Source organism: Mytilus trossulus, chromosome 2 (assembly GCF_036588685.1).
Source record: "Mytilus trossulus isolate FHL-02 chromosome 2, PNRI_Mtr1.1.1.hap1, whole genome shotgun sequence".
In the NCBI taxonomy this organism is placed as follows: domain Eukaryota; kingdom Metazoa; phylum Mollusca; class Bivalvia; order Mytilida; family Mytilidae; genus Mytilus; species Mytilus trossulus.
The window spans coordinates 92,057,399-92,083,500 of record NC_086374.1 but is presented as its reverse complement, the minus strand read 5'-3'; the positions used below and the strand labels follow the sequence as shown (position 1 = coordinate 92,083,500).

The 26,102-nt window shown below is 34.8% G+C and overlaps 1 protein-coding gene across 1 annotated transcript in view; it reads left to right on the top strand.

Moving 5' to 3' along the window:
- The window catches only part of LOC134708365 (galanin receptor type 1-like), a 44,581-nt gene extending 18,999 nt beyond the window's left edge, over nt 1–25,582 (top strand). The window contains exons 2-3 of the mRNA XM_063568839.1: nt 22,148–22,265; nt 24,323–25,582. Of these exons, the coding sequence (XP_063424909.1) occupies nt 22,148–22,265; nt 24,323–25,076 (872 nt within the window). The 3' untranslated portion in view covers nt 25,077–25,582. The remainder of the gene's footprint in view (nt 1–22,147; nt 22,266–24,322) is intronic.
- Nucleotides 25,583–26,102: the final 520 nt, after the last annotated feature.

Here is a 26,102-nt window from a genome sequence, read left to right as displayed (position 1 = left end):
CAAACTAACTGTAAACAAGATATATAATACGTAAAAATCATAACATGTTTTTGAGTGAGTGAGTTGAATTCGAAGTGTCACATTTTTATTCTTTAACAGTGCAAATGTAAATCTCGAACATTATTCATATCATTACGGAGAAATTCAACTATATTTACTACTGCTTTAAAATTAATACGCGTGAAAATGAACAAAAGACGAAATGCGAATGTATCCTAAAGTAAGGACCATCCTAAGACCATCTTAAGACACCTAAATTGGTATCCTAAAGTTAGGACAATTCCTAGGATTTTCCTAAGTTGCGACATGTTCGATAAACCCATTTAGGACTTAGATGTGTCCTAAGTTGGTCTTAGGACACGTCCTAATCCTAAGAGAGCTTCGATAAACAGGCCCCTGGTACCTAGCTATTACTTTATCTGTACGTTCCGCATCTGACCGGAGCACCACCAAGATTTTGCCATAAACACGGGTCATAGTCGCAGGGTTGACACTACTAAATTAAAGCATTGTCACATTGTTTCATATTGCAGTATTTCAATCAGTATAACTTCCTAAGATGGCGATACTAATATAAAAAATCTGGACTTAAAATAAGGCGTATGGTTACAGATTTCAATTTATTAGCCAGCATGACGTAAAACATCGAATCCAAGAATTCAACTTTATTTATAACTAATAAAGGCCATTCCATGCCCTTTTGTTTTTCCAAATAATTAATATAACCAATAATTGATAAGTTCAAGGTCGACGGGTTCAAACAGAAAGATTTTGAAAGCAGAGAAAACTGTGCATCTTATAATCGCCATGACTTTATCAGATGACAATATCAATACTAAAATAAGGCTTACGCATAGTTATATACTTTAATTCAGTCACGGACCCGCGATATAACGGGTGTGTCCTAGTAATCAATTAAGATTTGGAGCTGCACATACCTGTCACGTGCGGGGTCGAATACGCATCCCAGTGCTGACAGGCTAGAAATATAGATTATGTGGAATAATTTTACAGGAAAATATATACAGTATATAACTATTGACAAATGTCAATACAAAACATCAAGCTCTAAATTGTTGCAAGTATAGTATATTAAATAACTGGGAAATCTGCCATAACCATCTCATACTGAAAAAAATAACTCAATTAAAAATATTTATAACATAAAGGCTAATGTTGATGCTGACAAGGTTTATGGCCTTATGAAATCTCAACCATTCCTCTGCATACATCTCAGCTTTATAAATGTTTTAATATTTTTATTTGTATTTGAAATAGCTGTCAGTAACTGCGATTCAGGTTCTGATTCTGTACTTTTGTTTTGTTGTGCGGATGTACTTTTGTCTGCTACATCCGGTCTTTGTTTCTTTGCTTTGTATCGATCTGATGAGTTTATCCCATTTTGACTGAACTGCAACAGCAGACCGTTTTGACGACCAGTTCATTAACTTTTATAAATAGCTTTATAATCAGTGTTACAGTTATAAGATGAATTAGAAAGACTTCCTCAATCTTGAATTATACTCTAAGTTTTCCCCTTTGAGCTAGTTTACTGTTGTTTTGTTTTAAATTAAAATCTTCATATAAGATAACAGTTGTAGATAAAAGTACAAATATGGTAATAACAAGGAATTGTGACCCCCGGGTTGGATTTCATATTTCATTTTTGGCGTTGCTATATTCGTATTTCTAGTAGCTAAATACGTGTTTTTTTTCTTCAAAAGTATCAAACAAAAATAACCTGAAAAAACAAACTCATCCATAAATGCAAATAAATTCGAAGAAATTCCATTATCTTTTAGTTTGCGCGTTCAGTTATATCAGATACTAAATTTCTATCAATTGAAGTAGTTTCAAGAGATAGATTGTCCTTCAATTTTGTCTTTAATATTTTATATGTCTGGTATCAAAAAAGCAGGACCATTTGATTTAAAATCTTTGAAAAAATAGTATTATATAAAAAGTCATAACTAACCTTGTAATGGAATACTAATTGTTTTGCTACCTTAATGTGTATTCGTATGAAATAACATTAACGGCTCCAATGTTACAGCACACGATCACTCCTTTGGACAATTATGTCTCGCAAGTGATGTTCAATACCACACTTAAGTCCAAATCAATTGTTGAAAATGAAACCAAAAATCAATTGAAAGGTCAAATACAGACTTGAAATAAGAGCAATGGACAAGGGAAATATAGATTCTTACACTGCAACAAGTGTATTACGATATTTCTCCACTCGAGACAGTTAAATTTTATTATTTAAAGAGCGAGGCTTGCCTAGATTATATTATTTTTCGGTGTTCATCAATTAATTGGTCAGTGGTGCTTTTGGTCAGTTCTGGAATAGTTTCATGGTCTAATAATAAACGATGTAATGTTTAACCAGGTATTATAGTTATAGTGTCGGAATCTGTTTCTCTAATGCTTTTTATCGTTCTTTTTCAAAGATTTTCAGAAAATTGTGCTCTTTATATGCGACGTCATCAGGCAAGGTCGCCTTTTTCATGACGTCACAACAGGAAAATTGAGAAGAAAACAAAACATTTTGACGTCATAATCAAATTTCGACAAATCATTTGCCGAGAACAGATTTTTCACTAGTGAGGAGAAATATTTTTCTCACACCGGTCAGGAAATGTGAAAATAGCACAAAAATTAGAGAATTTCATTTTTTTCTGTATATTAAAAAAAAAAAAGAGTATCCGTAATATCATGACGGTGCTAAAGTACTCGCTTATGGGCTGGAAATACCACCGGGGAATTGATTTCTTCGTCTTTGTAAGAGTAAAACATGTGATTTTGAGAAAGTTAGGAAATCAAGTACTGACAGAATTGAGGAAATATATATATTCTTTGACATTTTAAATATATTTGAAAATAATTGAATTTTTTTTTAAAAATGACTGAAATGTTGTTGCCGTGTCAACATGCCACAAAACGCTACAAAACGACAGGCTGAAGGTTGTTCTTTTATATGTCACAAAATGATACAATGTAGTCGTAATTTTTTTTTTTTATCTAATCTTGGAAATGATTGATCCCTTTTGTCAAGTCATATACCATATAATATATAAAAACAAAATATAGAAATTGTTCAATTTAATTGAATACTCGTGAATAAAAATTAAGAGAAGCAGTAAGCAGTATTCGTTTTTAAATTGTCTTATATAGATAAGACCGTTGGGTTTCCAGTTTGAATGGTTTTACACTTGTAATTTTTGGAGCCCTTTATAGCTAGCGGTTCTGTGTAAGCCAGGGCTGCGTGTTGAAGGCCGTACCTTGACAGTTAATGGTTTACTTTTATAAATTGTTACTTTGATGAATAGTTGTCTAATTGGCACTCATACCACATCTTCCTACATCTATTATATTTAAAACTTTTTGGACTTATGCTGCGTTAAGCAACCAACAATCAATCAATCAATTAACCTACGACTGTATCAAGGTTTTCTTTTGTTGCGTATTTGGTTGTGTATAATAAGCGAGAAGATGGAGCAAGATTATTTTTATATATTTATATCTCATGTATATATTTTGGAATCGGATCACACTTAGTCATATCATTAAAAGTTACAATTTGATGTTTGAAAATTTGTATTTTTTTATTTTCAGAATCGGTTAAAACTGTCTTCTTTCCATGTTTGTTCATTTGTCGCTCAACACGGGTTTCCTTCTCGCTTTCCCTGTGCAAAATCCACTTTTTCAATAAGAGGTATCTACCTAAAAGAGGGACGAAAGATACCAAAGGGATAGTCAAACTCATAAATCTAAAACAAACTGACAACGCCATGGCTAAAAATGAAAAAGACAAACAGAAAAACAATAGTACACATGACAAAACATAGAAAACTAAAGAATAAACAACACGAACCCCACCAAAAACTGGGAGTGATCTCAGGTGCTCCGGAAGGGTAAGCATATCCTGCTCCACATGTGGCACCCGTCGTGTTGCTTATGTGATTACAAATCCGGTAGTCACATTCATGAAAGCGAAGGGGATTGTAGTTACGACGTAAGGAACATATCCGATATCATTTGTGAAACGGTTATTCCATAACGGTCAACCAACTCGTGATGGCGTTCGTAAAATTTACGAAGGGATGATTTCAACTTCACCATTTGGAACTCTTGGTTTAATAGCTTCCTTGTGAGCAGTAACCCTCTATTAAGAAAATCTTGACAGGAAATGCAAGCACGGGAATATCGTATCAATTGGAAGATATATACCCCAGGTGCTGCTGGAATGTTGCTACTTAGAAATGGAAAGTTTACAATAGGAAAGCTGAAATCATCTCTTTTGCCGTAAAGTTTTGTTTTCAACCGACCCTCATTGTCAATTTCTAGATGTAAGTCAAGATATGAAGTCGACTTAACTGTATATGTAGTATCCTTTTTCTCCAGTTCGATGGAATAGATGCGTTCAACCTAGTCACCAAATTTTGAATTGTTTAGTGAAAGAACATCATCTATATAGCGAAACGTAGAGTTAAAGGATATTGCTAACTTCTTATCTTTCTTCCTAAAAAGTTCCTGCATGAAGTCAGCCTCATAATAATAAAGAAACAAGTCGGCAAGTAGAGGGGCACAGTTTGTTCCCATTGGAATGCCGACAGTCTGTTGAAAAACACGTCCTCCGAACGTAACAAATATGTTGTCAATCAAGAAATCAAGCATCTTGATAATATCAGTTTCAGAGAATTTTTTGTTTGAATCAGAGTGATTCTTTACAAAGTAGGATTTATCCCTCCCTAAGACAAGATACTTGTATAAAGGTCACATCATCTTTAAAATCTGTCTCTAAATTACGTACGGTGTTATAGTCAACAGTATATATTTGATTATCTTTAAACAGAAAGTCTATGAAAAAGTGTTTGATAGTAAAATGAGCTGTCTAGCATAAAAAAAAACATATTTATCTTTTGATATATTTCGAAAGATCGTATGACTTGAATTTTATATAGAGAGAGAATAATTAAAAAAAATGTAATTTAAGGTGCAAAATAATGGATTTAAGTATACGTACGCATTTCACCCACATAAGTCAATGACACAAATAGTTATTCTTAAGTGTTTTGCTCTTTTATTTTATTGATATCAATTTATTGTGCATAGATTGTAAAAGTTTCAGATGCAAGAAACCAAAGCTTCAGTGATTAAACTTTTTGAAATTACGTCAGGAAGAGAATAAAAGTCATGATGGACAAATTGATTGCATAAAAGTTCTTTATGAAAAGGGAATTATTGTGATTTATCGACTGCCCAAGGGACAGTGGTATTGACGGAAACACGGCGAGAACATTTTTAAATGTTGCAGTCATAGCTATTTTTCCTTGTGTCATATATTATATATTTATGACGATAATTACTCTTCTCATAAGTATTGAAATAACCAAGTAGTTTTAGACAAATAGTTGCTCTGAAAAAAGAATTACAATAGAAAATCAGTTGTAGAAATGTTGACGACAGTCAGGTATATATATCATCGGGTTTTCTGTGAATTGATATCGTAAAATATCAACCGCGAACCACAGTGAGAATGTGTTATGTTTTTTTTTTTAGTATTGATGTATATACATGTACACCTCTACATCTACGATTCGTATTGCTATATGTTATTGACGTACATGTTTCTCTTCATCTCATTTCCTGATAGCTCACGTCATAAAAGCACGTACGTATCTTTACGTCTATTCTACATGTCATAAATTTGATAGTTGTTTTTAATTCGTTTGGTGTGTTTGACTTAGGACAGGTGCAAACATTTGCAGCGGGATTAAACGTTTTAATGGTACCAAACCTTCTCCCTTTTTTCTGAAACAATAGCATAACATCACATCATAGAAAACAACACGATAAAATATAATTGGAAGGCTTAACTCAATCAAAAAACGTAAATTAACACACTATGAACGAATAAATTGTATTTGTCATTGGCTTACATGAATGCTCATTGACAACATCTCCTTCTGTTCGTATTGGTATACATGTCATTCACGTACATATATCTCTTCATCTTCTTTTGTATTGGTATATATTCTATGTCAATGACATACATGTATTCTTTGCATCTTCTGTTCATAGTGGCATATGCAATTCACGTACATGCATGCTCTACATTTCCTTTTGTTCATATTGGAATCTGTCATATACGGATAGGCATGCTATATGTCATTGACGGACACGCATAATCTACGTCTCCAGTTCGTATGGTATATGTCATTGACGGACACGCATGCTCTACGTCTCCTGTTCGTAGGGTATCTGTCATAAACGGACACGCATGCTCTTTGTCTCCTGTTCGTATATATATATAGTATATGTCATAAGTACGTCTGAGTCAGTGACAACTCTACAACAGATGTATCCATCGGATCGCCATCAACGATGGTGATACATGGCTGTGTACATAATGTATATACAACTCGTCTAAACATCAACCCAACAATGTTGGATCTGTAAATTTGCTTTCGCAAATTTTTGGTTCTTCCCTCGCCGGGATTCGAACCCATGCTACTGTGATACCAAATCGCCTGCACTGCAGCCATCCCGCTAGACCACACGACCACCTGGGCTCTCAAAAAAAGAGCTTTCGGTGGGCATGTGTTACCTTTCCACGTCAGTTTTAATCTAGGGGCGTACTATAGTACATGATATATAAGGCATGAAGATGTTATTGTTACAGATCAGCAAAATTATCTATAGTAAAGGGTCCTACAAATTAATATACAGTCACAGAAAATAATTATATTCATATAGTATATGTCATACACGGACACGCATGCTCTACGTCTCCAGTTCGTATGGTATACTAGTATGTCATTGACGGACACGCATGCTCTACGTCTCCTGTTCGTAAGGATATCTGCCATAGACGGACACGCATGATCTTCGTCTCCTGTTCGTATGGTATATGTCATTGACGGACACGCATTATCTACATATCTATAACTATCATTGACGAACATGCCTGCTCTACATATCTGTATCTGTATTTAACGGACATGCCTACTCTACATTATACCTATAACTGTCAATCACGGACATGTCTGGTCTACATATCTATAACTGTCATTGACGAACATGCCTGCTCTACATATCTATAACTGTCATTGACGGACATGCCTGATCTACATATCTATAATTGTCATTGACGGACATGCCTCCTCTACATATCTATAATTGTCATTGACGGACATGTCTGCTCTACATATCTAGAATTGTCATTGACGGACATGCCTGCTCTACATATCTATAACTGTCATTGACGGACATGCCTGCTCTACATATCTATAATTGTCATTGACGGACATGCCTGCTCTACATATCTATAACTGTATTTAACAGACATGCCTGCTCTACAAATCTATAACTGTCATTGATAGACATGCCTGCTCTACATATCTATAACTGTCATTGACGGACATGCCTGATCTACATATCTATAACTGTCATTGACGGACATGCCTGATCTACATATCTATAATTGTCATTGACGGACATGCCTGCTCTTCATATCTATATCTGTCATTGACGGACATACCTGCTCTACATATCTATAATTGTCATTGACGGACATGCCTGCTCTACATATCTGTAATTGTCATTGACGGACATGCCTGCTCTACATATCTATATCTGTCATTGACGGACATGCCTGATCTACATATATATATCTGTATTTAACGGACATGACTGCTCTACATATCTATAACTGTCATTGACGGACATGTCTGCTCTACATATTTATAACTGTAATTGACAGACATGCCTGCTCTACATATCTATAATTGTCATTGACGGACATGCCTGCTCTACATATCTATAACTGTCATTGACGGACATGCCTACTCTACATATCTATATCTGTATTTAACGGACATGCCTGCTCTACATATCTATATCTGTCATTGACGGACATGCCTGCTCTACATATCTATAACTGTCATTGACGGACATGCCTGCTCTACATATCTATATCTGTATTTAACGGACATGACTGCTCTACATATCTATAACTGTATTTAACGGACATGCCTGCTCTACATATCTATATCTGTATTGAACGGAAATGCCTGCTCTACATATGTATATCTGTATTTAACGGACATGTCTGCTCTACATATCTATATCTGTCATTGACGGACATGCCTGATCTACATATCTATATCTGTATTTAACGGACATGACTGCACACATATCTATAACTGTCATTGACGGACATGTCTGCTCTACATATCTATAACTGTCATTGACAGACATGCCTGCTCTACATATCTATAATTGTCATTGATGGACATGCCTGCTCTACATATCTATAACTGTCATTGACGGACATGCCTGCTCTACATATCTATATCTGTCATTGACGGACATGCCTGCTCTACATATCTATAACTGTCATTGACAGACATGCCTGCTCTACATATCTATATCTGTCATTGACAGACATGCCTGCTCTTCATATCTATATCCGTTTTGACGGACATGTCTGCTCTACATATCTATAACTGTCATTGACAGACATGCCTGCTCTACATATCTATATTTGTCATTGACGGACATGCCTGCTCTACATATTTATAACTGTCATTGACGGACATGCCTGATCTACATATCTATATCTGTATTAACGGACATGACTGCTCTACATATCTATGACTGCCATTGACGAACATGCCTGCTCTACATATCTATATCTGTATTTAACGGACATGCCTGCTCTACATATTTATAACTGTCATTGACAGACATGCCTGCTCTACATATCTATAACTGTCATTGACGGACATGACTGCTCTACATATCTATAACTGTCATTGACGGACATGTCTGCTCTACATATCTATAACTGTCATTAACGGACATGCCTGCTCTACATATCTATATCCGTCATTGACAGACATGCCTGCTCTACATATCTATATCTGTATTTAACGGACATGCCTGCTCTACATATTTATAACTGTCATTGACAGACATGCTTACTCTACATATCTATATCTGTATTTAACGGACATGCCTGCTTTACATATCTATTACTGTCATTGACGGACATGCCTGCTCTACATATCTATAACTGTCATTGACAGACATGCCTGCTCTACATATCTATATCTGTCATTGACAGACATGCCTGCTCTACATATCTATATCCGTCATTGACGGACATGCCTGCTCTACATATCTATAACTGTCATTGACAGACATGCCTGCTCTACATATCTATATCTGTATTTAACGGACATGCCTGCTATACATATCTATAATTGTCATTGACGGACATGCCTGCTCTACATATATATATCTGTATTTAACGGACATATCTGCTCTACATATCTATAACTGTCATTGACGGACATGCCTGCTCTACATATCTATATCCGTCATTGACAGACATGCCTGCTCTACATATCTATATCTGTATTTAACGAACATGCATGCTTTACATATCTGTATCTGTATTTAACGGACATGCCTACTCTACATTATACCTATAACTGTCATTGACGGACATATCTGCTCTACATATCTATAACTGTCATTGACGGACATGCCTGCTCTACATATCTATAACTGTAATTGACAGACATGCCTGATCTACATATCTATAATTGTCATTGACGGACATGTCTGCTCTACATATCTATAATTGTCATTGACGGACATGCCTGCTCTACATATCTATAATTGTCATTGACGGACATGCCTGATCTACATATCTATAATTGTCATTGACGGACATGCCTGCTCTACATATCTATAACTGTCATTGACAGACATGCCTGCTCTACATATCTATATCTGTCATTAAACAACATGCCTGCTCTACATATCTATAATTGTCATTGACGGACATGCCTCCTCTACATATCTATAATTGTCATTGACGGACATGTCTGCTCTACATATCTATAATTGTCATTGACGGACATGCCTGCTCTACATATCTATAACTGTCATTGACGGACATGCCTGCTCTACATATCTATAATTGTCATTGACGGACATGCCTGCTCTACATATCTATAACTGTATTTAACGGACATGACTGCTCTACATATCTATAACTGTCATTGACGGACATGCCTGCTCTACATATCTATTACTGTAATTGACAGACATGCCTGATCTACATATCTATAATTGTCATTGACGGACATGTCTGCTCTACATATCTATAATTGTCATTGACGGACATGCCTGATCTACATATCTATAATTGTCATTGACGGACATGCCTGCTCTACATATCTATAACTGTCATTGACAGACATGCCTGCTCTACATATCTATATCTGTCATTAAACAACATGCCTGCTCTACATATCTATAATTGTCAGTGACGGACATGCCTCCTCTACATATCTATAATTGTCATTGACGGACATGTCTGCTCTACATATCTATAATTGTCATTGACGGACATGCCTGCTCTACATATCTATAACTGTCATTGACGGACATGCCTGCTCTACATATCTATAATTGTCATTGACGGACATGCCTGCTCTACATATCTATAACTGTATTTAACGGACATGACTGCTCTACATATCTATAACTGTCATTGACGGACATGCCTGCTCTACATATCTATATCCGTCATTGACAGACATGCCTGCTCTACATATCTATATCTGTATTTAACGGACATGCCTGCTCTACATATCTATATCTGTCATTGACGGACATGCCTGCTCTACAAATCTATAACTGTCATTGACAGACATGCCTGCTCTACATATCTATAACTGTCATTGACGGACATGCCTGATCTACATATCTATAACTGTCATTGACGGACATGCCTGATCTACATATCTATATCTTTATTTAACGGACATGACTGCTCTACATATCTATAACTGTCATTGACGGACATGCCTGCTTTACATATCTATAACTGTAATTGACAGACATGCCTGATCTACATATCTATAATTGTCATTGACGGACATGTCTGCTCTACATATCTATAGTTGTCATTGACGGACATGCCTGCTCTACATATCTATAATTGTTATTGACGGACATGCCTGATCTACATATCTATAATTGTCATTGACGGACATGCCTGCTCTACATATCTATAACTGTCATTGACAGACATGCCTGCTCTACATATCTATATCTGTCATTAAACAACATGCCTGCTCTACATATCTATAATTGTCATTGACGGACATGCCTCCTCTACATATCTATAATTGTCATTGACGGACATGTCTGCTCTACATATCTATAATTGTCATTGACGGACATGCCTGCTCTACATATCTTTAATTGTCATTGACGGACATGTCTGCTCTACATATCTATAATTGTCATTGACGGACATGCCTGTTCTACATATCTATAATTGTCATTGACGGACATGCCTCCTCTACATATCTATAATTGTCATTGACGGACATGTCTGCTCTACATATCTATAATTGTCATTGACGGACATGCCTGCTCTACATATCTATAACTGTCATTGACGGACATGCCTGCTCTACATATCTATAATTGTCATTGACGGACATGCCTGCTCTACATATCTATAACTGTATTTAACGGACATGACTGCTCTACATATCTATAACTGTCATTGACGGACATGCCTGCTCTACATATCTATATCCGTCATTGACAGACATGCCTGCTCTACATATCTATATCTGTATTTAACGGACATGCCTGCTCTACATATCTATATCTGTCATTGACGGACATGCCTGCTCTACAAATCTATAACTGTCATTGACAGACATGCCTGCTCTACATATCTATAACTGTCATTGACGGACATGCCTGATCTACATATCTATAACTGTCATTGACGAACATGCCTGATCTACATATCTATATCTGTCATTGACGGACATGCCTGATCTACATATCTATATCTGTATTTAACGGACATGACTGCTCTACATATCTATAACTGTCATTGACGGACAAGCCTGCTCTACATATCTATAACTCTAATTGACAGACATGCCTGATCTACATATCTATAATTGTCATTGACGGACATGTCTGCTCTACATATCTATAATTGTCATTGACGGACATGCCTGCTCTACATATCTATAATTGTCATTGACGGACATGCCTGATCTACATATCTATAATTGTCATTGACGGACATGCCTGCTCTACATATCTATATCTGTCATTGACGGACATGCCTGATCTACATATCTATATCTGTATTTAACGGACATGACTGCTCTACATATCTATAACTGTCATTGACGGACATGCCTGCTCTACATATCTATAACTGTAATTGACAGACATGCCTGATCTACATATCTATAATTGTCATTGACGGACATGTCTGCTCTACATATCTATAATTGTCATTGACGGACATGCCTGCTCTACATATCTATAATTGTTATTGACGGACATGCCTGATCTACATATCTATAATTGTCATTGACGGACATGCCTGCTCTACATATCTATAACTGTCATTGACAGACATGCCTGCTCTACATATCTATATCTGTCATTAAACAACATGCCTGCTCTACATATCTATAATTGTCATTGACGGACATGCCTCCTCTACATATCTATAATTGTCATTGACGGACATGTCTGCTCTACATATCTATAATTGTCATTGACGGACATGCCTGCTCTACATATCTATAATTGTCATTGACGGACATGTCTGCTCTACATATCTATAATTGTCATTGACGGACATGCCTGTTCTACATATCTATAATTGTCATTGACGGACATGCCTCCTCTACATATCTATAATTGTCATTGACGGACATGTCTGCTCTACATATCTATAATTGTCATTGACGGACATGCCTGCTCTACATATCTATAACTGTCATTGACGGACATGCCTGCTCTACATATCTATAATTGTCATTGACGGACATGCCTGCTCTACATATCTATAACTGTATTTAACGGACACGACTGCTCTACATATCTATAACTGTCATTGACGGACATGCCTGCTCTACATATCTATATCCGTCATTGACAGACATGCCTGCTCTACATATCTATATCTGTATTTAACGGACATGCCTGCTCTACATATCTATATCTGTCATTGACGGACATGCCTGCTCTACAAATCTATAACTGTCATTGACAGACATGCCTGCTCTACATATCTATAACTGTCATTGACGGACATGCCTGATCTACATATCTATAACTGTCATTGACGAACATGCCTGATCTACATATCTATATCTGTCATTGACGGACATGCCTGATCTACATATCTATATCTGTATTTAACGGACATGACTGCTCTACATATCTATAACTGTCATTGACGGACAAGCCTGCTCTACATATCTATAACTGTAATTGACAGACATGCCTGATCTACATATCTATAATTGTCATTGACGGACATGTCTGCTCTACATATCTATAATTGTCATTGACGGACATGCCTGCTCTACATATCTATAATTGTCATTGACGGACATGCCTGATCTACATATCTATAATTGTCATTGACGGACATGCCTGCTCTACATATCTATAACTGTCATTGACAGACATGCCTGCTCTACATATCTATATCTGTCATTAAACAACATGCCTGCTCTACATATCTATAATTGTCATTGACGGACATGCCTCCTCTACATATCTATAATTGTCATTGACGGACATGTCTGCTCTACATATCTATAATTGTCATTGACGGACATGCCTGCTCTACATATCTATAACTGTCATTGACGGACATGCCTGCTCTACATATCTATAATTGTCATTGACGGACATGCCTGCTCTACATATCTATAACTGTATTTAACGGACATGACTGCTCTACATATCTATAACTGTCATTGACGGACATGCCTGCTCTACATATCTATATCCGTCATTGACAGACATGCCTGCTCTACATATCTATATCTGTATTTAACGGACATGCCTGCTCTACATATCTATATCTGTCATTGACGGACATGCCTGCTCTACAAATCTATAACTGTCATTGACAGACATGCCTGCTCTACATATCTATAACTGTCATTGACGGACATGCCTGATCTACATATCTATAACTGTCATTGACGGACATGCCTGATCTACATATCTATATCTGTCATTGACGGACATGCCTGATCTACATATCTATATCTGTATTTAACGGACATGACTGCTCTACATATCTATAACTGTCATTGGCGGACATGTCTGCTCTACATATCTATAACTGTAATTGACAGACATGCCTGCTCTACATATCTATAATTGTCATTGACGGACATGCCTGCTCTACATATCTATAACTGTCATTGACGGACATGCCTGCTTTACATATCTATATCTGTATTTAACGGACATGCCTGCTTTACATATCTATATCTGTCATTGACGGACATGCCTGCTCTACATATCTATAACTGTCATTGACGGACATGCCTGCTCTACATATCTATATTTGTATTTAACGGACATAACTGCTCTACATATCTATAACTGTATTTAACGGACATGCCTGCTCTACATATCTATATCTGTATTGAACGGAAATGCCTGCTCTACATATGTATATCTGTATTTAACGGACATGCCTGCTCTACATATCTATATCTGTCATTGACGGACATGCCTGATCTACATATCTATATCTGTATTTAACGGACATGACTGCACACATATCTATAACTGTCATTGACGGACATGTCTGCTCTACATATCTATAACTGTCATTGACAGACATGCCTGCTCTACATATCTATAATTGTCATTGACGGACATGCCTGCTCTACATATCTATAACTGTCATTGACGGACATGCCTGCTCTACATATCTATAACTGTCATTGACGGACATGCCTGCTCTACATATCTATAATTGTCATTGACAGACATGCCTGCTCTACATATCTATATCTGTCATTGACAGACATGCCTGCTCTTCATATCTATATCCGTTTTGACGGACATGTCTGCTCTACATATCTATAACTGTCATTGACAGACATGCCTGCTCTAGATATCTATAATTGTCATTGACGGATATGCCTGCTCTACATATTTATAACTGTCATTGACGGACATGCCTTATCTACATATCTATATCTGTATTTAACGGACATGACTGCTCTACATATCTATAACTGCCATTGACGAACATGCCTGCTCTACATATCTTTATCTGTATTTAACGGACATGCCTGCTCTACATATTTATAACTGTCATTGACAGACATGCCTGCTCTACATATCTATAACTGTCATTGACGGACATGACTGCTCTACATATCTATAACCGTCATTGACGGACATGCCTGCTCTACATATCTATAACTGTCATTGACAGACATGCCTGCTCTACATATCTATATCCGTCATTGACAGACAGGCCTGCTCTACATATCTATATCTGTATTAAACGGACATGCCTGCTCTACATATATATAACTGTCATTAACGGACATGCCTGCTCTACATATCTATATCCGTCATTGACAGACATGCCTGCTCTACATATCTATATCTGTATTTAACGGACATGCCTGCTCTACATATTTATAACTGTCATTGACAGACATGCCTACTCTACATATCTATATCTGTATTTAACGGACATGCCTGCTATACATATCTATTACTGTCATTGACGGACATGCCTGCACTACATATCTATAACTGTCATTGACAGACATGCCTGCTCTACATATCTATATCTGTCATTGACAGACATGCCTGCTCTACATATCTATATCCGTCATTGACGGACATGCCTGCTCTACATATCTATAACTGTCATTGACAGACATGCCTGCTCTACATATCTATATCTGTATTTAACGGACATGCCTGCTATACATATCTATAATTGTCATTGACGGACATGCCTGCTCTACATATCTATATCTGTATTTAACGGACATGACTGCTCTACATATCTATAACTGTCATTGACGGACATGCCTCCTGTACATATCTATATCCGTCATTGACAGACATGCCTGCTCTACATATCTATATCTGTATTTAACGAACATGCCTGCTCTACATATCTGTTTCTGTATTTAACGGACATGCCTACTCTACATTATACCTATAACTGTCATTGACGGACATGTCTGCTCTACATATCTATAACTGTCATTGACGGACATGCCTGCTCTACATATCTATAACTGTAATTGACAGACATCATGCCTGATCTACATATCTATAATTGTCATTGACGGACATGTCTGCTCTACATATCTATAATTGTCATTGACTGACATGCCTGTTCTACATATCTATAATTGTCATTGACGGACATGCCTGATCTACATATCTATAATTGTCATTGACGGACATGCCTGCTCTTCATATCTATAACTGTCATTGACAGACATGCCTGCTCTACATATCTATATCTGTCATTAAACAACATGCATGCTCTACATTTCTATATCTGTCACTCAGTATGACATATATGTTTGCACTACATCTCATTCTGTTTGTATTTTATTCTGTCATCGACTTACATGTATTCTCTACATTTCTTCTTTTTGTAATTTGTCATTGAAGTAAAGATAACTGTCCTCTTCATCTCCTCTTGTTTATATTGTTATATGTCATTGACGTACATACTAATACACCATAGTTTCATAGTTTTACATGTCAATTCATCTCCTTCTATTTATATTTATATACGTCACCGATATAATGTGAATGCTCTACATCTCCATTGTTTGTAATAATATCTGCCTTTGACGTACATGTACTCTATACATCTCCTCCTGTTCGAATTGGTAAATGTATGTCTATGCATTTTATTATTGGTTTATCTCACTCAGACATCTTAAAAAGCTTGATTTTACACTGTGCATTTGTAATAAAGATAAGCCAAAGAATATTGCATTATTTTCAAATTCTAGCCAACCTAGATATCCAATTTTCTTCCATGTAATTGCATCAGTTTAATATTTTGTAGTTTCGTGTAAATGTACCAAGTTAGTATGACATTTAAAACTGATCTAAATTTAAATGGTTTATATAAGAATTCACCATGTTATAGCTTTCAAATTATTATAAATAAAACTTAAAAGTTGATGTTTTAGCAGGCCAACGACGAGTAGCTCAGTAGGCTAGGCACTTCAAGTTCAAATTGTATAAAATTGAGAATGAAATGGGGAATGTGTCAAAGAGACAACAACCCGACCATAGAAAAGAAAACAACATTATAAGACTGGTTTTAGAATAACTGCTAGAAATGTACTCTGTGACTATTACAAACTACATGAAACTTAGGTGTGTACACGTAACAGTTTAAAACCTATTGAAAGTTGACCTGAATGCAATTTCCAGTCTCCCTGAAGAATTTGATGTCAAGTTTTCACCCACGCAATATTGAGCAATTTTGTATTTAATCGTTTTGAAATAATTACAAATGCGGTAATGGATCTGTATTTCCGACATTTGACTTAGAAACAGGAGATTAAAAGACTTAAGGCTTCTTTTCAATAAGTTCTACTTGTACTGTTCTCGGTACAACTAATAATCGCATGACATAGAACCTGTAAATTATTTAATATTTTGGATTTCATATTTCATTTATCAACATTAAATGAACATCAGCGATCAATATTTTTGAAGTAAACACGAAATTACATCCTTTAAGTTTAAACAATTGCATGATTAAATAACAAAACAAGGATACTGTTTTAGAAATAAAGTGATTTTTACATTTTAATTTAGTGCTCTTTCTTCTTTTATACTAATACTACTGTGGATTCATTTATTTTCGTAGGTATCAGTTTTCTTAAAATCAAGGATGGGTTGGGTACATTATGTACTTGATTCAATAGTTTTAATATAAACAGATATCACTCTGAAAAAATCAAGAGAATGGTATTTCTAAAGTTGAGAATGGAAACGGGGAATTTGTCAAAGAGACAACAACCCTAACAAAGAGCATCATAAAGCCGCCCAAGGTCACGAGAAGGTCTTCAACACGGCGAAAAAATCCAATATAAAGTCGGCCAAGGTCACGAGAAGGTCTTCAACACGGCGGGAAAATCCAACATTCGGAGGTGTATTTCAGCTGGCCCCTAAACAAAAATGTGTACAAGTTCAGCAAAATAACGCCTCCGAAAAATATAAATTTTGCATACAAGCATATAAAAGCAACAAGAATTCCACCAAAAATCGGGGGTGTTCTTAAGTGCTAGATAACCTGCTCCACGTGTGGTATAGTGAAAAGTCAACTACAGTACTATAAAGAACACACATTCAAAACGAGATTTTCTACATCAGGAGTAGGTTCCAGGGACAAAGTTAAAAATTTCAACTTTGAAAACTACGGAAGCCGATAAGGGCCATTAAAAAAAAAATTATGTCGTAATTACGACATAACATGTCGTAATTTTGACATAGCATGTCGTGAAAACGACATCACTATGTCGTAATTTCGACAAAAGATGTCGTAATAACGACATAGCTATGTCGTAATAACGACATCGCTATATATGTATAAGAACATGTATTATGATTGCCAAGAGACTAATCTACACAGAAAATTACCAACTATAGGTCATCATAATACCCTTAATAATGAAAAAAGCCCCCGCATAGTCAGCTTTAAAAATGGACGAAAGATACCAGAGGGAGAGTTCCCGAAATGCTGTGTGGCAGACAGTGTTATTAATTGATTATTAGCTCCCTTGGTAAAACTCAAAATGTCATATTTAATGTATTTCATTGTTAAATAATTTATATGAAGCTTAATACATACACATTTGATAAATTACATAGCTTTTACAATTTGAACTCATTGGTTAAAGATATTTATTTATATTGTAAGTTTAATATTTGCATCGTCACAAAATCTTTGGTTACCTTCGTTGGTTACCTTTTGTGAAAAAAACTTATATATCTTTTTCTTATGAATTGAGGTGGACATGCTTTGCTGATTGTTTAAGTGACTGAAGACTACAGACTGATGACTGATGATTAATACAATAAATAAAATAGAGAGGAATGAGGACTAACATACAGTACAACTAAGACAATTCAAAAGTTCCCCCTCTAACCCGATTAGGTTAGCGCATATGCTGCATGCCTTCATACTAAGGTGGAATTAAAGAGTTGAATGCTCCATTTCTTCATTACGTTGGCATATTACGATAAAAGTTGTATTTTAGTGATTAAATTATATATAGTTTTCTGTTTTTGGTTTTAAACAAACTCATCACAGATACCAGGACCAAATTAATTTACTTAAGAATTGAATGCCCCTATTTGTAACTTTATTGGGGTGTAAAATCGTTGACCGAAGTTCATTTTGTTTCATTCTAAAAATGTGCGCACGTTCAACGCTTTTTCAACGACTAATGTGAAAAGCCACCGCATAGTCAGCTTAAAAAGAGGGACGAAATGTACCAGAGGTAGAGTCCCCGAAATGACAGCTGTTTAACAAATTAATTCAAACGAGTAAAAATAACGGTTTTAATAATGTGCAAACAAAGACCGAGTATGTAACACAGAAACAAATGATAACCACTGAATTACAGACTCCTGATTGCTTTGTGATATAAATAATGACAATCTAACTTTTTCGTCAGTGAAGGCAAAGTTTGTAGCGTAAAACAATCATCTTTTTATTTTTTAGAGTAATGAACACTATGTGCAATCAAACTCAATTATAGTTATACACTTTGACCTCAGACTTGCACATACTAGAACTTTATATATATTATCAAATAAAGGGAGACCCAGTTGAATAGGGGAGCAATTCAAGCTCCTTATAGCCTCTTATTATGTTTAACATGTACAGATTTGTGTAAATTATGAAGTCCTCCATTCCCTTGCAGGTTCTGAATGAGATGAATTTTAAGCTTTTCCCAATAAAGACTATGTTAAACATTGGACTCATAGTGATCTGACACACGGATCACTGTACCTTCATTCGTACACACTTGAATCTTAATGTACTACTGAGTCTTGAGGGAAATTATAACTGCATTGCTATTGTTGGTTCCTGTTGATACACTATAAGGTTGTCGTTATGCAAGATGTAGAACCGTTATAATATATCTAAGTAAATGAAAACCAAAAACAGTAAACAATATATATAGTTTAATCAACAAATTACAACTTTTATCATGATATGCCAAAAGTAAGTAGAACTGGAGCATTCAATGCTTCAATGAAACCTTATTATGAAGGCATGTAGCAGATGCGCTAACCTAAAAGGGGTGAGGTGGAAAACTTGGCTTGACTTAGTTGGACTTCAGAGGATTCAATATAATAATCAAAATCATAATCTAAAATAATAAAATATATAAAAGAGGGACGAACGATACCAGAGGGACAGTCAAACTCATAAATCGTAAACAAACTGACAATACCATGGTTAAAAATGAAAAAGACAAACAGACAAACAACAGTAAACATGACACAACATAGACAAATAAAGATTATGCAGCAACCCTAAACCAAACCTATGGGTCACCTCATGTGCTTCGGAGGGTAGACAGATCCTACACAAGAGGTGGCACCCGTCGTACAGTCTTTGAAATATTTAATGTGATAACACGCCTATGTGGATAAGTTATAGCGTGGAGGTGACAGGACAGTTAAATTAAGAAGAGGGAAAATTTTAAATAAAGAAAATAAATGAGGGCAACTTTTTTCATATTTCAATATATATGGAAGTGTTTAACGTCCTTGACTGGCTTTTCAGTTAAAAGTGAAACAGTTATCCCATAGCATTTAAGGTTATACTGAGATTCTCACAGAAGGTAACCACAGATTTTGCGACGATGCACATATTAAACTTTACAATATTAATGAATATATTCAACCAATTAATTCAAATAGTAAAAGCTATGCAATTTAACAAATATATACTCATTAAGCTTCCTATAAATTATTTAACAATGAAATATATTAAATATGAAATTTGGAGTTTAACCAAGGGAGCTAATAATTAGTTAATAACACTGTCTGCCACAAAGCATTTCAGGAACTCTCCCTCTGATGTCTTTCGTCCCTCTTTTAAAGCTGACTATGCGGGGGCTTTTCTCATTATTGAGGGTATTATGATGACCTATAGTTGTTAATTTCTGTGTAGTTTAGTCTCTTGGCAATCATAATAAATATTCTTTTACATATATAGCGATGTCGTTATTACGACATAGCTATGTCGTTATTACGACATGTTCTGTCGAAATTACGACATAGTGATGTCGTTTTTACGACATGTTATGTCGAAATTACGACAAAGCGATGTCGTTATAATGACATGTTATGTCGTAATTACGACATAAGATATTTTTTTTGAATGGCCCTTATCGGCTTCCGTAGAAAACAATAGAAAATCTAAACATTTTCAGAACTTTTTGACACTTTGTAATAGTTTTTAAATTTGTTTTCTGCGAAAAATAATCGGTAGGTACCAATAATATATGAGGTTATTGAACATTTAAAAGAACTACGCTAACACCTAATGATCTTGATCTTTGTAATAGTTCAGAAAGGTTCACTACACGTTTTGAAGTATCAGCCTCTAACGTTTTTGGTTTCTATATAAGTAAACAAACAATTTGAAATGAAGATTTAGTATGATTGCCATGTGCAGGGATAGAACCAACTACAAATCAACGTACGGTCTTTAATAAAGTCAGAGCAAAGTTCGTTATCAAAGGCACCAAAAAAAAACAGAGTAAGATATAGTCTTTTTTATTATTTCATGTACAGGAGACGGTATAAGTAAGTAAGTAAATTTGTACAGTATCTATGATGACGGTATGTTTATTCCTACATGTTCTGACGTAACTTTTTGATTACAGGTAAATTTGTACAGTATCTATGATGACGGTATGTTTATTCCTACATGTTCTGACGTAACTTTTTGATTACAGGTAAATTTGTACAGTATATGATGACGGTATGTTTATTCCTACATGTTCTGGCGTAACTTTTTAATTACACTATGATGACGGTATGTTTATTCCTACATGTTCTGACGTCACTTTTTAATTACAGGTAAATTTTTACAGTATATGATGACGGTATGTTTATTTTATTCTTACATGTCATGGTGTAACTTTTTTAATTACAGGTAAATTCTTTCAAGTATATGATGACGGTATGTTTATCTCTTCGTATCTTCATGTAATTTTTTTTATTACAGGTAAATTTGTACAGTATATGATGACTGTATGTTTATCCCTACATGTCCTGACTTTAGCAGCGGTTGGAATAGACAGGTACCTAGCTATTGTTCACCCTATAATAGCGTTATCAATTAGGTACGTACTTTAAATATAAAAGGAAGGAGATGTGGTATGAATACGAAAGACACCTTCTACCTACCAAAGTTCGAATGAAGGGAATGCTAGCAATCATATGCAGTTGTAAACAAAGAAAAAAACACATACCTTTTTTAGTCGGCTGTCAAAAATCCCGACTTGAAAAATATGAAACAATACAATTAAAATGTAGCAGCCTAATTTGTAACAACATAATTTACGAACATTTTTTTTTTATATATGCAAACATGATCCAAAGATAACCATTGAACTACATGCTACTGACTAGTGACAGGCACATATAACATGAGTTGTATTTGTTACCATTTAGTATCTGACTATTTAATACATGTGATCTTACAATGTATACTAACGATAAAAACTTAGTCGTAAGTTGTTTATGAAACCGACTTCATTGTAAACAGTATTGTAAACAAACTACAACCTACAAAGGACACAGAAATCTAAAAAAAAAGTTTTAATTTGATTGACACAGTCATTGTTAAATACAGAAACAATATAAATAAATTAAATATATGTTTCAAAGTTTATCGCTCTTAAGGTGAAATTTTATGAACTAGAATATCTACTGTACTGTCACCCCCCTCTTTTTCCCAATGAGCGCATGCGTTCATACAAAGACTTTGTCGGGAAATTGTTTCAACATTTAGATTCGTTTTCCTTGAAGTGTTTTGTCGACATTTTTCGTTTATCTGTAGTTGTAAATGGTTTTGTCCATCCTTCTTTAACATAAAGTCTTTCATCTTGTACTCGTCTTACCCTGTTAGCTACTATGATCTGTCTTGTTTCAGTACATTTACTGCATTTAAAACAAATCTAACAAAAGTTTGACCTCAATTACCCCACATTCAAGGTAGAATACCGAAATACTTTGAATTTGAATATTGAAAATACCGACCATTATGAATATCAATAGACATTTTCATGCTACGTCAAGCCAATTCTATCAGACATTGGTATTTGATCAAGTCTGTCATATTGCATCCCTTATACTGGAATGATGAAGCTAAAAATAGTAGACTCTGGTTTAATATCCTATATCAGTTAAGTAAGGTCGTGGTTTTGGAATATTCTTTTATATAAATTTTATTATATATTACATAATTCACTGCAGTATATGAATTGAAGAGAATTGGAGAGTTCATATTTATGAGGATGCTAGTAATAGAATGCTTTTGAATTGATTACGAAACATTTATGCAATTGTAAAAAGACATATCATCAATTTGTCTGTCTTTTTTCTCTTTATATATTTTTGGCAAGTTTGAAGCTTTTAAACTTTTATTTTATCCATCATTTAATTACCTTTTGTCATTATTTTATAAGTACTACAATTATTCTATACCTGAAAAGAACGCAAAACATAAAATCACGCAAAATCTGCCTGATTTAGTACTATCTTCAAATCTGCCTGATTTAGTACAATTACTCATGTAATTGTGTGAGTGCTTGATTGCTTGTCATTAGCCAAAAATCCAATTTTACTGCAGAGAAACGGAAGGCTGACAATTGGAAATTAAAATCATCACGTTTGTCATAGATACTAGTCGTTTATCTGTGAAAATATGGAGGAACAAGATCAACATTAAGTAGTTACTTGCAGAGAACGCAGTAGTCTGATATAGTAACACGATTAAAATCATAACCCAAACGTTTGTCAGCAAAAGATATCGTTAATAAACATTGCACTAGGAACGCATATGACAGACAATGCATAACTAAAACCCGTACATAGTTGTCTCATTTGCAATCATACCACATCTTATAACATGTATTGTATATTGCCAATGGACGTTAAGCAACCAACAACCAGTCAATCAATCTATATACAAATACGTTTTGTGTATAATTGTGTAATACCTGGGCAATATTTTAGTTGATTCAATTTCCACATAATGGGAAAAGTGTTTAGTTGGTGAAAAACCACACGCACTTTGTTTAATGATGAATGGTGTATGGTGGGAGTTGATTTATTATGTGTTTTGACATTAGATTTTAACATGAATAATAATATCTTATATTTTTGTATTTTGCAGGACAAAAAAACGTTGTATTCTTGTGATTCTCTGTATATGGTTTCTATCGCTTTCTTCATTTATGCCTGTAATATTCATCAACAGAGAATTTAAAGCTTCACAATTCATGGCTTTTTGCTTAGAAGAGCTATCTGAAACAGACAGCAAAATTTATGCCATCGCAATGTTGGTTTTGTTTTATGTGATACCGCAGTGCATTCTGGGATTTTGTTATTTACAAATTGCTAGACGTATGAAGGAAACAATGACTAAGTCACGCCTTGCACCTGTTACAATTGTATCAATGAAACGAAGAGGTAGATTAGTTAGACTTGTTGCTATAGTAGCATTGGCCTTCGCCATTTCCTGGCTTCCGTTACATATGGCGGCAATTATATCAGTTAGTTCTGACAATTCAAACTCCGCTTTTATTTATCATTTACAAAACGTTGCGCCATGTTTTTCTTATGCTAATTCTGTCGTCAACCCTTTTATATATTCTTTCATGAGTAAAACATTTAGAAAATTTTTCAAAGCTACATTCAAATGTAGATCAATAAATATAACGTCATCATTGTTGGTTGATGACGCCGACGCTGTAGTAAGTACACACGATAGACGACATCGAGGATTAGAGCTCAGATCAGTTCGAAATAGAGCAACACAAACACCGCGATCAGCTAAAACCTGGAAACGTGAACGGAAACCAGCTCCTAAACCCGTTGACACACCAGAAGAGACAGTAACATTACCGCTTGTGGAAAGTTTGTTGTAAATATATATGTATATCAGTGAAAGAGTTAAAGATGATGTAATAAACAAAAGAATAATGCAAAAGGTGTGTTTGATTGTCGCTTGAATATTCTTAAAAGTGCATAATTATATTCTATATAACCTAATATGAAGAGTGCAAATAAAATGGAAATGTCATTAAACCACATTTCTTGAGGCCTTGTTTTTCGAAAATATTTTCAGACATGTTCTCAGATATACCTTGAAAACTATTACGGACTAAACCAATGCTGTCCTAAAATAGCTACTATATAATAAGTTACAATTACATTCAATGTAACAGCGTTATTTCTTTTCAGCGTTCACATAAGATATCTAATTAACTAAATTAGTTACACAAGATTATTTTAGACATACTAATATTTATTTATATGTTAATGATTATAATGACGATAAATGAATACGAAGACGTTAAGACAATAAAGAAAATAGTGATAATGAATGTGTTGATTAAATGCCATTTTTGTAATTTATTTTTAGCTTATATAATTTTCTGTATTGTAGTTATATCATGTTTGAAGTTTTCTGATACAGTCGTATGCAATAAAAATGATAAGAAAGATGTCGCGGTTCTGAGAATTATAGATACAAGACAAAACTATGACGTTTCACGTCGTAAAAATGCAATTTTAACAGGAAAATAAATATTCCCATGTGCTCTTTTCAAAGCAATCAAATTATACATTTAGTTTTTACATGCATGTTTTTGACTTTTTATCTTGAACCGTTACGAGATTCCGGTTAGACAGATTTAATGTAAGCTTTACAATTCAGTAACTTTTAGGAGACTCGCGGGTATATAAAGAATTTTTTTAGAAAAAAATGAAACATTTATTTTTCATTACAAATTTTATTTATTACCTTATTAATAAGTAATTGTTACTTTATCATATGTTACAAACTCATTCAAAAAAATCAATTCGTGTTGGCCCCAGGTAACTTTTAAAATGTAGATGTCATTAAAAACGCTCCAAATTATCTCCCTTTGGTGCAAAAATGCCATTTTTGG